Source organism: Salvelinus fontinalis, chromosome 30 (assembly GCF_029448725.1).
Source record: "Salvelinus fontinalis isolate EN_2023a chromosome 30, ASM2944872v1, whole genome shotgun sequence".
Taxonomy (NCBI): domain Eukaryota; kingdom Metazoa; phylum Chordata; class Actinopteri; order Salmoniformes; family Salmonidae; genus Salvelinus; species Salvelinus fontinalis.
In genome coordinates this window covers 39662606-39680409 of record NC_074694.1, presented here as the reverse complement: position 1 = coordinate 39680409, position 17804 = coordinate 39662606, and the positions used below count along the sequence as shown (strand labels likewise).

General features: G+C 42.0%; 1 protein-coding gene across 19 annotated transcripts in view; it reads right to left on the bottom strand.

Annotated features, from left to right (window-relative positions):
- Positions 1 to 15825, bottom strand: part of LOC129829202 (transcription factor 7-like 2) — a 98264-nt gene extending 82439 nt beyond the window's left edge. For 4 of the 19 annotated variants that reach the window (XM_055890823.1, XM_055890830.1, XM_055890833.1 and 1 more), the window contains exons 1-3: positions 15157 to 15824; positions 14942 to 15008; positions 14676 to 14800 (exon numbers count right to left, since the gene is read on the bottom strand). In XM_055890823.1, the coding sequence (XP_055746798.1) occupies positions 14676 to 14800; positions 14942 to 15008; positions 15157 to 15345 (381 nt within the window). In that variant the 5' untranslated portion in view covers positions 15346 to 15824. Of the gene's footprint in view, positions 1 to 14675; positions 14801 to 14941; positions 15009 to 15156 lie in introns of all 19 variants that reach the window. The other 15 variants (XM_055890825.1, XM_055890841.1, XM_055890838.1 and 12 more) reach the window with 6 other exon arrangements.
- Between the last annotated feature and the right edge of the window lie 1979 nt (positions 15826 to 17804).

Genomic DNA, 17804 nt, shown 5'->3' with positions numbered 1-17804 from the left:
ATTTTTTAAGGTATTGTTTACTCTTTGTTCAACCAGCCTGCACGCCCACCCGCCCTTCATCCACACAATATTTCATGACCCTAAAACTGCGGATATAACTGCAGCGACTGTAGATTATGAGTAAACCCGCGCATCACTAGTGTGTATACAGGACACATCCGCCACCCAGCCTGGGCCTGTGGACCTGTGGTTCTGACAGCCCACTGGCCCATCCTACCACGGCCTCAAGGTCACACTTTTAATTACACAGAAACAGTAATCTCACGAGACAGATGGCAAGCAGGCCGCCTCTCAATTACTTTATGCCCAATTGAATCATTACTGATGTTATTTGCAAAATTATGGCACACAAAAACACCACAAAACAGGATTTGTGCTACAAGTGTGGGGTGGGGGGGAAAGCAGATGCGCCTCTTGCCAAGCATCTGTGACGGAGATCAAAAAGGAATGGAGAATACAAGCGCAGGACAGTGTTAGTTTAAAAAAACTATAATACTATAATCAGTACCAGTGAAAATAGACCCTTATTTTTCATGAAGAAAAACAAGTCAGCTCACAACAGCCTAGTTTGGTAAACCACATAACAAGGGCAATTTAAAAGTGAGGAAAAGTGTTTGTCTCTTAAAAGGAGAGAGGGAAGAGAGTTTGGTTTACGGGTTCTCTCTGGGCCCGGCAGTTTGTCTTTGGGGAACATCCCGGGACTCGGCTCCTTTCCTGAAAACCCAGCAGTGAGAGAGCTCCGCTCAGTGTCCGCCCTGCAGATGCTTCGCTCTTCCTGCCAATGGCTTCTGTGAACAATTAGAGGTCGGCTTTCTCAGCATCTCTGACCACAGCTCCCCAAGCATCTCAATCTCTAGCCCATCATTTCGAAGTGTTGGCTACTCAGACGTGCTTCAAACCAACACTGATGCCGACCAATATTGATTCGATATTGATACTACTACAAATGCCAAAGCCAAAACCAATGAAGAAAAACACATCCTGGTTAGTTTAGGCAAGAACTTAATAGCACAAATATTGCTGCACCGATGCTCATAAATACTTGAACTTGAGAGATAAATGCTTGGGTCTGACTGGTTGTAAATCCCCAGGCTGATTGGCTGCTCGTTTGGTCGTTGGGTATATATCTTGTGCTGATTGGTTGCACCCTGGTGTGTTATGTTCTACGACATTTATTTGGAGCCTCGTGCTAGTGGGAAGTGCAGCCCAACAGGCCGGAGGAGGGCTATAAATCTGCCCTAACCATCGGAGGGACAACGAGGACATCAATGCAACAGAACATTTCCCCTCCCAACAAGAACACTATGGCGACTCCCACCTCTTCTCCTCGATTAGAACGGAGCACCATGGGCTAAATCAGCACAGGAACTTTCAGGGGGATATATGAGACTGACTCGCCAAGTTGAGTCATTTAGACTGGGCCAAGTCTGAATCCATATACAGTATAATGGCTGTGAAAAATATCTGCCCCTCTAATGACCCTAATAAGACTGGCAGCTCCCCACTAAATGAGAACAGTTGCGTCTAGTGGCACGTCCTATGTTGTAAAACGATCCTCAGCACATATAGAAAACTTCCAAGCTGTTTTTTTTTTTAGTCGGGGTGAGGAATTCCGTTGGCCTACAGAGCGCGGCCAGCAGTTGTTCTCCCAAGAGAGTGGTGAGCGACTAGGAAGTAGAGAGGAGGGGGTAGGAGGGGGGATTCTGGAAGATGGCTGGATGTTACCAACCACATGGCATGTTGAGAAATTGAGGGATTCTTCCAGAGGGATTCGTAAAATGTGGGGGTCTGCAAAGCGATGCCACAGGCCAAGTTACAGGATGAGGAGGTGTGGGGGTGGTGGGCGGAGGAGAATACAGACAGCATCCAAGGCAAACGTAGGGCTGAGAGGAAGTAGTGCGTATGGTCCAGTACATCACTGGGGCCAAGCTTCCTGCCATCCAGGACCTATATACTAGGCGGTTGTCAGAGACCCCAGTCACCCAAGTCATAGACTATTTTCTCTGCTACCGCAAGACAAGCGGTACCGGAGCGCCAAGTCTAGGACCAAAAAGCTCCTTAACAGCTTCTACCCCCAAGCCGTAAGACTGCTGAACAATTAATCAAATGGTCACCGGACTATTTACATCCCCCCCCCCCCCCCCATTTGTTTTTTACACTGCTGCTACGCTGTTAATTATCTATGCATAGTGACTTCAGCCCTACCTACATGTACAAATTACCTCGACTAACTTGTACCCCTGCACAGTGACTCGGTACCGGTCCCCCCTAGATACATAGCCTCGTTATTGTTATTTTATTGTGTTACTTTTTATTATTTTTTCCTTTCTGTTGGTTAAGGGCTTGTAAGTAAGCATTTCACTGTAAGGTCTACACATGTCGTATTCGGCGCATGTGACTAATAAAGTGTGATTCGATTGTTTGATCTCATGCACATCCACTCCATGGCCCTGACAATAAGAGTTTCCTGTTGCAATCTCCAACTCTGCCATGGTTCAGGGGCTAAGGGTTTGGGGAATAGCAGATATGTTGAGTACGGAAGATTTTGCTCTGGCAAGCTGGAAGGACAGGAGTCTACAGCTCCAATCACTAGCCCTATAATGCAAACTAACCCACATCCTTGGATAAAATAATGAAATGCAATATTGGTCCACAGTAGTAGCATCTAGTGGCCTGCTAACAACACTAATCCCCGCTGAGATTAGGGTGAAGAATTCCACCCAATACCTTCTCCTAACCCTACACCACAGCCATGGACTCCTGCCCTCCCAGCTGCTGTGTGTGTAGCAGGGTGGGCGCCATGGCAGGCAGCTCTGACACCTGTCTCGAACAAGTGCCAGCATTCACACAGTGACTCTGGTTTCCTGAAGCTCGCTGCCTGGCAGTCAGGTGACAAACACTAACCCACAACTCCTCTGACAGTGCACACACACACACAGTAGGCACACACACAGCAACATCTTAACCAAGAGGCACTTAAGTGTGATCAAGACCACTTACAAAGCCTCAATACCATGGCTAGAGAGGCCATACCCTCTCATGTCTCTCAGATATCAAACCCCTGATTCAATCTGTGGCTTGGAGCTATAAACCAACGCTTCCCCCAGTCTCTCGCACGCCCCGCTGTAACCACCATTTTTGCATACCGCTCGACTTGCGTAACTGTTGAGTGGTTTCTCTCCCGGGAGACAATGACTGTGTACAGCGCAGGCCAAATCTTTCAACTTTAAATAGGCTACAGATTGTGAGAGAGACAAAAAGACGTTCGGTCCACTGTATAAAAATAAACATTTCTATGAGTGTTGAGTATTGTTGCTTCTTTAAAGGGTTGCTGAACTTCCTGATTTGGCCTTGGAACTTCCTGATTTCGCCAATTAGCATCAGCCGAATGGTATGCGACTGTGGCAAAGTTGGTTTGACATTTGATAGCCTACCTCTGGGGCTAGATAGGGACTGTCTATAAATTACACAATGTAAATGGGACAATATGTTCATGTTGCACATCTTTTAATTGTCTCATTAAAATCTTTCAATATACAATATACACTACCGTTGAAAAGTTTGGGGTTACTTAGAAATGTCCTTGTTTTTGAGCCTGTAATCTAACCCACAAATGCTGATGCTCCAGATACTCTACTAGTCTAAAGAGGGCCAGTTGTATTGCTTCTTTAATCAGGACAACAGTTTTCAGCTGTGCTAACATAATTGCAAAAGGGTTTTCTAATGATCAATTAGACTTTTAAAATGATAAACTTGGATTAGCTAACACAACGTGCCATTGGAACACAGGAGTAATGGTTGCTGATAATGGGCCTCCGTACGCCTATGTAGATATTCCATTAAAAAAATCAGCTGTTTCCAGTCTACACTGTATTTCTGATCAATTTGATGTTATTCTAATGGACAAAAAATGTGCTTTTCTTTCAAAAACAAGGACATTTCTAAGTGACGCCAACATTTTGAACAGTAGTGTATAGTTGGTTTGGGGGTTTTTAGTCATTGAAATATTGAGTTATTATCGTTTAAAAAATAATGTCCCATGTACATTGTGTAATTTACTGCTGGTCCCTAACTAGCCCCATAGGGATATCGATTATCAAACCAAATTGACCATGGACATTACAATCGGTTCAAGTGCAGCTGAGCTCCGAATTGATGATTACTTGGGTGCTGCCAGCTGTGGTCATGATTGAAATAAACCCAACCCAAGGAAAACTCTTACGGTACCCTTCATTCTGCAACATACAATTTTTTCCTTTCATCTCGCAAATCCCTGTTTTTTGGACAAGACTGACTTCATGACCAAAATTATCAATGATTACATTCAAAACAAGAAGTTGGTTTTGAAGGGCAATCGCTCGTGAAGAGAACAGTGAGAAGGAGATAGCGTGCCTGGAGTAAACATCGGAATCCATGCTGTAATTGTAACTTAATTGTAAACTCCCCCGAGTTCACTGAGAGTATCAGAGTCAAGCTGGGTCAGGGGGGGGGGGGGGGGTGTAATTGAGTTGTAGTCCAACAACAGCTAGGCCTACAACTGACACCACCGTAGCCACTTTGAAACATTCTACTATTACTACTACTAGTGCTAGCACTTCTTTATCCATAATATATTTACGCTATATAGTGAGCTTGTCACCACTGTTGCTTGTATGAAAAGTACTCCAGCAGTATACCACTAGTAATGGGGGGGGGTAAGGGGTCCAGGCTGGGTGCTGGGGCAGTGGACTGGACCTGATTGAGCGCTGCAGTCTCTGGTATGGAGATGCTGCCGGTGCTCACTCTACCGCCCAGCGGACCACAGCCCCTTTCCCCGCCTCATTTGCACAGCAATCCCGCTTTTCTGCACTCGGTGTATCTTTTTGTCATTTCCCTGCTGAGGGTCCATTTGTATTATCTGCTGAAATGGCAGGCAGAGGGAGAAGGAGGTAGGGAGGAAAAAGGGGGGGGATCTGGTCCCAAGGAGACTGTGTTTCTTTACAGCAGTGAATCTCAACGGCAACCTCCCCCTGAACACACACACAGACTGACACTCAGGCCCAACTCCCCTCCATGACTAATGTGCCCCGACACTCATACATCACCCGTAAATTGGCCAAATGAATTAACCACGGCCCCTGTGTAGTGTTACAGACTTTAAATGGATTTTCCCCTCTCCAGGTCTGCCCAATAATTGCATTTATCCATCTTGTTGAAGCGCAGTTTACACACTTGCTAACATCATGCCAATCCCGGCTACATTTTCCGCTCCAATGGCGGGAGATTTGTCATCGGATCATAACAGGTAATTCAAACAACAATTAGTTTGATGACTCAACCATATGTCAATGTCTGGCTGCCCAGTAGGAAAGGCCTTGGTGGAGCAAAGGGCCCTTCTATCTGCCTGTCTGTCTCAACCCCACCCTTTCTCAACTCTCCCCTGTTTGCTGAGATAAATAGAGTCTTGTAATTATTTAATATCAATCATGCAAACCTCCAGGTTGAAGCAACCCATGGCTGTGGTACCTAGGAAGTAAATGAGGCCTGTAGGCAACCATGCAAACACACAGAGACAGACGAGGCTATGGTTGTGAACACTGGTGTGGGTGGGGGTCATCTCTACACTTGTGTAGTGTTTGAACAGTAGTGCATTAGACACTCTGGGGCCCACAGGACAATTCAGCTATGTAAACACAGAGGAACTTCCTTCCCTCCGGTCCTTCAGGCCTGCACTAAGACGACCCACTGTTTAAACAGCAGAGAATTCCTCCGCCCGCCTGGCCCTACCAGAGCAGCTGCTCTCCACTGAGCCCTCAGTGCAGGACGGACCAGAGACAGGCTCAGTGTTTAGTCAAAGTCCTCAGGGTAATCTTCCAAAGACAAATAAATATTTACAGACAGACAGAATCTGGACTGAATTGACAATAAAGACTTAGCATGGCCATAAAAGGTGTATTATATTTTTCCTCGATTGTAATGTCTGAATGGGTTTTATTTGTTCGCAGAAATTATAGGGTAGTCACCTGGGCAAAGGCAGATGAGCTAACCAGAAGACCAAGAGTTAACACTGGGAAAATGTTCCATCCTGAAATTTTGCCACTCAACGTCACCTGTTATGACAACGCCAGCAATATATCTTTATTGATATTTGAAGAATGCTCGACGCATAAAGATACCGGGGCAGTAAATGGGAAGATAAAAAATAAGATGGGGGGGCAAAGAAACTCCTCGTTCTAAAGGGCACTGTGACAGACGTCACAGAAGCCAGTCACATGATCTTCACCTGCCACCCCCGCAAGATGACAGGATGACAATCCAGACCCCTTAGTATACTTTCAATATTACATTAATCACTTAAGTTCAAAGATCTTCATATTTGTCTTCTATCATTATGTATAAAACCTTTCAATTGACTGTCAATCAAACCTGTTATAATACTGTACTAGGCCTAATCTAGAAAATCATCTTTTACTTTCATCCTTTTCCCTGTAGATATTTATCTTAGTACTATATGACTTGCTAACACCGTGAACAACAGGTCATTATTTCAACCCATACCTTGGGATGCTGAATTCAATTGTTTTCTACTTCAACAGTGCTACATTTCTTCTGCTTGTCAGTTGATTTGGTCCTCATTCCACATCAGTCCCCTCTGGCTGACAGCGACGGCCACTCATCCCACCTCAGGCCAGTTGTCCAAACAGACACTCAATTCACTTTGACCCCTTGGGGAGCCAATTGACAATTCACTCAGTGCTGGGAGTCAATTTCTTCACTTTTGGAATTGACCCCAAACACTGCTGACACCATTCCTCAGTGGAGAGTAGAATGCATTAGGGGCATTTAAACCTATGCTTTTCATACGAACAGCCCCCCCACCCACCCACTCACACACACAGACCACAACATACAATATCCCACAACAGTGTCAGATGTGGTATTCAATCTACTCTACTGCCTACTAAGAACACAACATAGCATGTGCCCATGTGGCCAGCAATTCTCATGAAATGTTATCTACTGTACACAAATTGACAGCTGTCTATTTTAAGAGGGGTAGGCTAATATTATTTTATGTAAATAGATTTCTAACGGGCAGCTAAAGAGCTGACACTGGAAATGTTCTCTTAATCTATTTTTTCCGGACAGTGTTGCACAGACCCGGAAAATCTCTCGCTATTCCACAGTGTGTGCAAAGGGCTTACATTTCATTAGCCTTGTGCATTTTTACATACAGTAATCTCTGAAACATTTTGTTCTAAATCCTACAATAATCTGGAGATTAGTAGATACATTTCTTCTGCTCTGGCTCTAAAGCTCCCTCACCTTTTCAAGCAGTTATAAATACAGCACCTTTAACGGCAAACAAGCAGACAATCACCTCATTAGTGCGCTCCCCCACACACACAAACCACTCCGCAGAGCTTATCCTCCTGCAATTAAAAGTTGAATTAGAAGATTTAAAAAAGACATGGTTCTCCATGATGTGTTTGACACATTACAAAACGGTCCCTCGCATCTGAAAGGTTTTTGTCCAGATTATTTGAACAAAGTGAAAGTTCCAGAATCCAAATGTGCAATCACAAACTAGACAGACAGGATACCAAATTATCTATGCTCCTTACAAATCCATAAATCCTTGACATTTGTGAATATCTGAAATACAGCAGATAATCACCATAACAGGACACTCGTCAGACTGCTGTATCTTTTTATGCAGGATTTAATATTGTAATGACAATGTCCTAATATATGCCATGTATTTTCCCTTTGAAGTTAAAAATAGACAGGTAGGTTCGCTGTAGCTTATAACAATGGTGAGATGGTATAGGGAAGATTAAGTGCTAAAGGGTGGTGGTTCACATATTTTCACCAAACATTGCAGGTGATGATTCATAATTACTTCTCCCAAAAACACCAAGCTCTCCTGAGTGAGATTTCCACACAGTGGAACAATCTAGAGCAATCTGACACATCCATACAAGCCTGGCCTACTACAGGTGTTCCCTGCACATTGGCATGGCTAGTCATTATACAGTCCAACATGATCATTAAGAGCTATGATGACGTTACACCCCCCCCCCCCAATGGAAAACTCAAGCACTTCTATCTCTCATCATAAAAGGGTTAGAGGAGCAGCTCCTTTCCCAACAGAAAGCATGTCAGCCTCCCTGCACTTTGACCCTCCCCAAAAACACTCCAATCCAAACAAGCCCAGCACCACCAAATTCCTCCACCATCAAACAATCCTCTCACTCGACGACGCTTTTGGGGCTGACATTTTGATAACGAGGCATGGAAACAGGTGGAGAAGTGGCTAGAATCATTAAGAGGAAAAACCACACACATGGCCTGTCCACATCAACTGTGGCAATAAATTCGTCCAACCCCCCCTTCTCTTAGTCTTGCTGTTTTTGGGGGGGGAGATAAATGTGAGGCCTGGGGGCACAATTGTTTAGAGATCGAACCAGGAACTGTCGCTGCTCTCATTGCCCCGGCATTAACAGAAATGATGCGCCCTATTCAGACCACACACACACGTCGCTGGATGCATTTCCCGCTTTTCTTAAACCCCACATTCTCTCCCACTCCGCTGTTAAACTCCTTTCGCTGCTGGAGACTCACGGCATAATGAATGAATGAGCTTACAGAAATATGCACACTCAGACGAAAAAGAAATATACCTAGTCTTAAATTGAACAAATAAAAGTATCAATAATTATTTACCTAAAAAACATACAGTAAAATATCTTACATATCCATTTAAAAAATGCTACATAAACAGTTTTTCACTGTAAAAGGTCATTGGTCTAATTATCCTTAAACAGGCAATCAATACTACAGAGCTACATCTTATCTTTGTACTGGTTGCAGTGCAAAAGAACAGCTCTATTGTAAAGGAATACAAACCCCTGCTAGCACCTGCTCTAAACTATATTGATCCCATAATTGATGGAAAGAGAAAACAACTTTGAGCTTCAGTAGAATTATAGAATAAAAGGATGAGATTGTCTATCAGTATCATCTAAGGAGTCATTGCCTGCAAGGTAAACCTTGACATCTCGACTAGCAGTCCAGGGCTAACGCAACCAACACTCCCAACACGTGCGTTTGTATCGGAACACTTGACAGATATAAGGACAATAGAGCAAAGAATCCTAAGAACTGCCCCTTGAAATTCAAGGAACATCCATGCATCTTACATACTTCGGATCTAGGGAGCATAGTACGTAGAACATAAAACGTGAGTGCACACTGCATGCACATACTGTGCCGCACACATATGGTACATAGATGCAAATGCAAACACACAAATAGGATATCATTTGATTTCCATGTTTCAGGGAGCCCCAAGCCCTGTGGGCCGGCAGTAAGACTATATTTAACAGATGACAAAAGTTGCATTCCAGATGTACAGTGAGATCTTTGTGTTGAGCTTTATGGAAATGCATGGGAGAGAGAGAAAATGAGAGAGGGGGTGAGTGGAGGGGAAGGAGAAGAGGGGGGCACCAGTGCACAGCTGCTAAGCCAATGCTGTTTTTTGAGACAGAATAGTATAAAGCAGTGTGGCCCAGTGATAGGGAATTGGAAGGTTGGGGGGGGGGGGGGGGGGGTAGTTGTTGCGGTATGGGGGAAAGTGTATTTGTCAGTAGTCTATGCAATGTGCCTCCCCAGCCACAGTTCTATTGAGGAATAAAAGTTAGATATTTCAGTTATAGGCCTATTTTTATAAATAAATGCGCATTCAGCACAACACACATTTGAAATTGAACATCAGATTAGTAGTTCTATTACACAAAGCTCAAATTGCATAGGTTTGATAAATAAATTAAACAAAACCAGGGTTGATTGTGCAGTTGGGCATAAACTACACCCAAACTCTGTTCACTACCACCAGGGAACTACTCCCATCACAGTATTTAAAAAACCTAATTAAAAACACACCCATAAACATGTTGGACTGACTGATTTTGTTGTGTGTGGCTTCAAACGAACTGACCGAGAGCCATTTTTGTATGGTTTCACAGCTTAGCCTGCCAACATCATCAGCATAAGACAATTAACTTCTGCCAGTGAAAGAAAAAAACATCAGTAAATATTTACATCGCAAATCTTTACCAGTCATTCACTAGGCGCTAACAAAACCATACTGTACTCTCCCTCTCTCTCCCTCCTTCCCCTCTCTCTTTCTCTCTTTCTCTACATCTGCGATTCATTGACTTTACAATTTACCACATGTCGAGATGGGAGAGGTCGAGCCTCCATCTGAATCACGACACAAATATGCAAGTGATTTATTGTTTTAAAAACTGTGGGCCGATTTAGTGCAACTCCACTTTTACTGAGCATTACTCCTATTGGCAGACCATGAACAATTACAGTTCGGACTAATTAAGCTTGGAGAATGTGCAGTGCGCCGCTAATGTCTAGCAGGCCTCGATTTTAGTTTAATGGTGCCAAACTTTACTTCCCAACTTTACTCCCTCAAATCCAAAACAGATTGCACTTTTTATGGGTGTTTATCAAGCTCAAGAAAAATAAGGACCTTTTATTTTCCTTGCATGGGATGAGAAAAATAAAGAAGTGGAAGGGGGGTGAGAAAGAAGAGAAAAGATAGAGGGAAAAAGAGGGCGTGAGGCAGAAAGAGAGCGTGTCCTTCACAGCCTTCTAAAAAAATGTGGAGCGCATTTTGCGAGGAAAGACTAAATGTGGACTCGTAGTGCCATGAACCCCCTGCGGATTGCAATTAAGCCCTATTAACATGTAAAGCCAATTTGATAAGGTGTGGGTCTATCCCCTAAATCCGCATTAAGATATCTTTCCTCACCTCGCAGGGACAAGCCATTCAGAGCTGTACCAGAACACACATAATCCATATGATATTCTATTGTTATGCATATTCTGCTAAGATGTTTAAAAATATACTGTATGTGTCAATTATACAATTTTGGCCATACCAGTACATCTACATACACACAAAGGATTACACTATGTATTAAATTTGGGCTAATGTACAAATACCACTGCTGATCTGATGTTAATCTTGCCACAAATCCACCATTCCCTCCCAAAAATGTAAAAATGGTGTAAGTCACTAATTGTGAAGGCAGGCGCCGTTCATTTTTAAATAGGTGGGTCTACCGCAATAGAAGAGATACTGCTGCAACAATACAAGTGAAACAAAGAAAATAGGAAAAAGGCTATTGTTTCAATCATACAATGCCTCTTACCAAGCTTGCTGTGGAATCGCCACGGGTTTCGAGAGCGTATTTTTTTCACTCTAAATAGACCAGGGGATGCTGGGTGTTGCATTCTCGCTCCCTCTCTCTTTTTTGGTTCTTTTTAAAACTACTCATAATTAGACGTTGAAACCCAAAACCAAAAACCCCAGCCAAAAGTCTGCAGGCCCCAGGAATTATGGGGCCAGGGGTGGCGTCAAATATCTTAACATTCATAAATCCGAGGCAGTAAATAAACCCGGCGGATTTACGGCCCTGCTGCCCTATGCCAGAGTGCTGGCCGCCCAGCCCCCGCTCCCTCTCTTTCCTCTCTCCATACCTGTTGAGGTGTGATGTTAGCCAGCAGCACTGGAGTTAACCCGTCGCCTTTTCAGAAAGCCCCATGTTAGCATGAGCATCTGCACAATCGCAGAGAGAGAGAGAGGTGCAAGGAACAGCATGGCACCCGGAGTTAGCTGGCCAGGCCACTTCACCAATTCAACCTGTTCCCACTGAACCAGCAGGCCTTTGTGTGAGGTTGAGAAAGGAGGGAGAAGAAGGAATGGAGGGACGAGGGGAAGAGGGGGAGAAGAGGGCAGGAGGCCTAACACCCTGGGCATAATGTCATGTCAAATTGCTAAATTATCCCAAATTGTACAGCTTTTTAGATTTAGGTGGTTGGAAAAAACAAACTCTCACTCGTTATAGCAGTCTGAGGTCAGACAGATTATAGTAACCTCCACACATTCAAACACACACACACACAGACTCACACACAAAAAAAGACATGCAGTAACGGAATCACAGGAAGCATAGAAAGGCATGCCCAAAATGTCAAGATCATGGCCAGTTGACAAAAAAAAGAGAAATCAAGTGGCAAGGCTGTAACATCACTAACATCACAATCATATCACAATGGGCCATTATATGTCTAAAAGTATGGAAACAACAAAAAAAGATTGCACACACATGCCAAATCATGAATTCCAAAATAATAGCACTGAACCGTCTGCACCAATGAGACCCAAAATTGATCAACTGAGAAAATTGGATTGGGGAGAAAAAGCAACCGACAAAGCCTGCTATATCAAAGAACCACACAACAATGGAGTGAGCTAGCCATTTCTAATCACAGACACAGTACCAGTTATATTCTGTAGCCTTCCTTACTAGTTAGGGAGGAAGACAGATAATCAATGCCCAGGTGAATTATTGATGCTATACATTTATGAATACAACAGCCACAAAAAAAAACACTAATGGGTGGACACAAACGGTGCTAAATGTAACCGACCTGAGAGGAGGGTTGGGTTACTGCACTAGGTAAACCATCATAAGCCAAAAAGGTATGACGTGATCTTGAATAAAGCTGTACTGAACATTTATAGTGCAGTTTTAATTGTGCAATACATTTGATCACGTTTGCAACGCCTCCTTGTATTGTAAACCAATTAAACACGGATCACTGGGTTTTTCTAAAATGTTATTTTTGCAGATGATCTTATCTTACATACAGGGAGGTGGTGGAGTAGACAGAATGACAGTGTGTAACAAAACTGATCAAATAGGCTACTATGAAAACCTTCCAGGTTTGAATTACCCCTGACAACCACTGAACTAATGGGCACAAGGAGGTAGACTGTACACAGACCTGATATCAGATTTGAGACATGTACAGCAGCATCTTCTTACACTGCAAGGGCATTCCATGACTTTGCTCATATCAGTTTGGTATATAAGCACATTCTAATGTGGATGTTAGGTGTGCAAGCACTGGACCTGGCACTATAGAGAACATGTGCAAAAAGAAACTAACCCATTGAAACAAATAGCCAGCTTAAACCCAGTGTGGGTGTGTGCACTGATGGGAATAAAGGATGACTAGTCCTGCAAATGCACCAGTATTGTGAACATGAGGGACACACTACTGCGTAATAATGGTAAAGAATGTCAAACGGTCTCAAATATGCACAAGACACACATTTAATAAAAACACCAAATCATAAAGTATACAAATAGCAAGATAATTCGGTAAGATGTAAATAAAGTGTCATGTATGTGCAATTATTTTGTAGACATGTTATAAGACATGCTTAAAATAGTTAAAACGTGAACATGTGTCAGACACAAAAGGGTGCATTACATTGTCTATCACATGTGTGTTCATTTTCAAGGTGTGTGTGGTGCACTAAATTGAGGAAACAAATATCAGTTTCATTACCCAGAGGTATATGTGGGGGTAAGATCATATTTCCTAATGCCTGGTCTTTGCCTTAACCTTGTAAAATGAGATGACAGGTCCTAAAGCAATGACTTGTAATTGCAACCATTAAAAAATAAAATAAATAAATAAAATAAAAGGTTTAGAAAATTATCCCGCCTAAGCATTGCTATTGCCCAGTGGGACTAGGAGGTGGCGAGTAAATGAGTAAGTATGCATAATTATAGCTGAGCTGATTGCCTCTAATAAATAACATGAATTTATTTATAAATAACATTTTACATGGCACATGCTTTTAAGAGCATGGTTTACCCATTACAGGCTGGAGTGGTATACATGGGCTACAACATGTAAAAATCAAACAATTTCCAGCCTATAAATAAATGATTTCAAAAATGTATTTAAATGTTTGAGGTAAAAATATTAACGTCTGCATATTCAAAGTAACTGTCAATGACATGGCTCTTTCAGCTAATGTCAATGCAGTTTGACAAATGCAAATTACATAAATAAACGAATTAACACATTGGCTTTGTTTTTATAAGGTCCTTTCTCAATGCTTTTCTGAGTTTCCTGTATGTTGATATATTTATAGAAACTTGTGTTTGGTGTTATTATACTGCCCTAGGATTAAAAAAAAGTTGAAATGGGTCATGTGTTTTAAGCGTTAAAGAAAAAAACGTTTTCAGTGAGGTTGTGAAAACAACGTAGCGAAGTCTCAGTACAACATTATATTAGGGGGCGGTATGAAATCAAAGCCAGAGGTAGCCTAACAAACACTCGCATAATAATACAGTAATAATAATAATAACAATAGCAATGATAACAATAATAATAATAATATAATCAAGAAGCAGCATAATAATAATAATTTTCAATTGTCCACTATAAACTGCTGTTATTATTGAAATTAATGTTCATGTTTTGTACTATAATTTGATCACAGGTGTACAAAAAATAGAATATTCATCATGTGCGCATGACCTTGCATACCATTTTTTTTTATTTGAGGCGATGGAAATGAATTGATTATCCCTATTCCTAGAATGCTACTTACTGTAGGCTACAGAGAAACACGCATGCACACTGTTGCAAGCGACATGCATGCCATTGTACAGTTCATGAAAAGTTGCGAAACTTCTGTCTACATTTAACAGCTAAACACACCTAGCTGGGTGTCAATGCGCGTTTGTTCAAGGCTACGTGGATCGTGTGTCCATTAATGTACGCACATCGGTGTAAATAAATGAACTTACTGTGCGAGCTGTTGGAGAAAGTGATCCATTCGGAAGGTACGGGCTTGTAAGATCGGGAATCATTATAAATGGATAGCCCGGGTACGGTGGGCTCTTGAACAGCCCTCCATCTTGCCTTTTCGCAGCTAACATGGCGGGGGGAAAGAAGAAAAACTTTTATAAGTGCCTTGACAACTTTTATACATCTGAGATTCTAGAAGAAACCCACTCGGTACGCTCATATGCCATTGTGTAAAAATCTAAGAGACAGACAAGGAGAAACTCACCCTCCTCTAAACTTTCTCTTGTTTTGTCTCTGAAAGTTTCAGACCTAGGCGGAGGCCGTCTTTCCGCCTTGAAAAACAACGAAACACAGGGGTTGCATTAAAGGAAAACATAGGGAAATCATTACTTTTATATACCGTGGTTGCACATTTCGCGCACAATAAGTAAATGTTTGTAAACTACCGAATGCCCAATCGATTCCGATTATTTCACTTACCTCCGAATCTGACGAGCTGTTTTGATTTGTTTCTGATTCATTTACAAGAGAAGATTTGACATCTGCTAAATCCCTTTCTGCCGATAAGTTCTCCGAAATTTTTTCCTCCTGCTCCCCTTCGTCTTTGAAGGAAATCATTTCATCGTTCGCACCCAAATCGTCCCCTCCACCGCCGTTGAGCTGCGGCATTTTCCCGAGCAATTTTGGGGGGCAAAAACACAAAGTTTTAAACCCTTGATCTTGGTGATCTAGAATCCGAGTTAAAGTTTAGAGTCTGTATTGGCGTTTTCCAAGCACTGGCGGTTTATACAAACTAAAAAGAGGGGAACCTTGGCAGAAAAAGAAGCCGGAGATGGAGCTGAGCCGCTCGGATTGAGTGAGTTGAAGTTGGTCGGAGTGGTTTTCAGTTCAAAGGCGGCGCTGATTGACAGATAGAGAGGGATGGAAATAGAGAGAGTCTGGATTCAGGATTATTGACAGGGAGAAACACACAAGAAACTAATGAGATTCAAAAAGGGAGGGACTTGAAGTGACGTTTTCATAAATAGGGAGAGAAAAAAAGGCTGGAGGAAGACGACGGACGAGTGTGCAGTTAGAAAAGCGAGTGAGGAAAAGGCAGTTTTGGTGAGGAGCGCGGGACAGTGAAGCGCCCCTGTTTGCCTTTGTGCTGTTATAGCAAAATAAGCGAAAGACTGGAGTTACTTGTAAATACGGATTAAATATATGGGCGGTCTCCCGCTGAAAATGAGAATAGAGCACTTCCTTATTTTCTCCAGTTTCAATGTAGCAATTTTGAAAAGTCACGACATAGGGGCCAAAAGTTTACCGCGCATGCTTTCCAGAATGAACTTGAATAAGCCTATATCCCATCAACATTTGCTTCGGGTAGGCTATGAAGCAGTATGAATACCATTTTGATCACTATGACAGCTTGAAGCCTTTCCTTCTTTTTTTCTTTAGCCCTTTTAAAGCAAGCTATAATATATTTAAATTATATTAGACATTTTGTCTATCATATTGCATAATCTTCTATTCTAGACTATATCCTCAATTAGGTTGCATTCATAGCCTATGCATTTTCATATTTTTTTTTGTTCTACCTAAAATAGGCCTATATTTGCATAGAGTGTGAAATATAAAGGACGTGACGATGAAGGTACAGACGTGCTCTAACAGTCTGCACACCGTTGGGAAGACTACAGGCAGAGGGTCTAATGAGGCCGGAGATTTAGGACTAACCTGTAGCCTATTCGTTATAAAAGAACAGACAGGGGCTTGGTAAATTTGTGCTATCTTCTTTTCTCCATCTGACAGATTTCCAAAGCACAGTAAAAAAAAAATGCCACCAAAAAACTGTACAGCTCATTTGTGTCATTGGTGCAAATTCTTAACGGCACTCGAAAGAAATCTTTCATTACATTATGGAGCAGGTTTATTTATAATGGTCATCCAGTGGTTTTAATTATAAGTTTGGCTAGACATTTTTAGTACAACAATTTAATGAATGCCACGATAAAAATCTACTGTTTGTGTAAAAACAAATGATGTAGCCTGTCAAATGATTAGTCTGCTTAACTACTTGATAGCGCTAGGCCCATACCAGGTCACAGTCAGTTGACAGCAGTTTACTATGGTGTAGTGTAGGAATTGCCTATCGTAGTCTTCTTTGGACTTAAATTCAATTGAATATATAATAGCCTACCTGAATATGTGACTGCAGTACTCCATCTTTATCGCTGCTTGTTTTCACACCTTCATCTCTCAAATGTTGTTCAAAAACAGCAACCTCTGGAACTCAAAACATGGCATTAATCTATCAACCTCTTTGGGTTTCGCGCCACAAATTCTATTCCAATCAGGGTCACGCGGACATCAAACAGCAGATGAATATCATTAATGCGATCAAGTGTTTGAATAAATGAAGGGGAGAAACCAAACGACTGCTTTGGATTTGATCTTCTGCACTATTTTCTTTATTTAGGCTTCTCTTAATTCTGAAATTGAATTATTCAATTGTATATCTCTACTTAAGCCTAGGGTTCCTATTTTGATGACCCCCCAAACAAGCTGTCGGTGGTAGCCTATGAAAAAGCATTGTGAAAATATAAGCAGTTTAATGAATAGGCTATAGCTGACCCTCACCTCTCACTTGGCTGCTCCAGAAAGACCACTCGTGTGTGTGTGTGTGTGTGAGAGTAGTCCACTGGGGCTCCAAAATCATGGGAAAGCTATGTTTTATTTAATAATCATAAAAGTGATATTTAATAAATCATAAAATGTTTTTTCCAGAAAAACATAATATATAGCTATAGTAACACAATGTTTTTTTTTTTAAATGGCATAATATACTTGTTTTGAGTCTGTCTTCTGCCCAGTTGTCAAAATACTGTGTTGACAAACAGTTATTTCACATAGACCTACTGCATGACAGAGATAAGGACTATATAATGAACCTGTAGCCTATATTGACTCGCTTAGAACAGGCTTGTTTAAAAGCACATCTTTCTGCAATATGATCACTGATCTGGCATGACTGGATCAGCTGAAAGCAATATGGTGGAAACCTACACAACATTATCAAATTATTGAGTTCCTCTAGCAAAGGAAGGAAGGAAGGATGCATTGGAGGGGCTGGAGGGATTATAAGG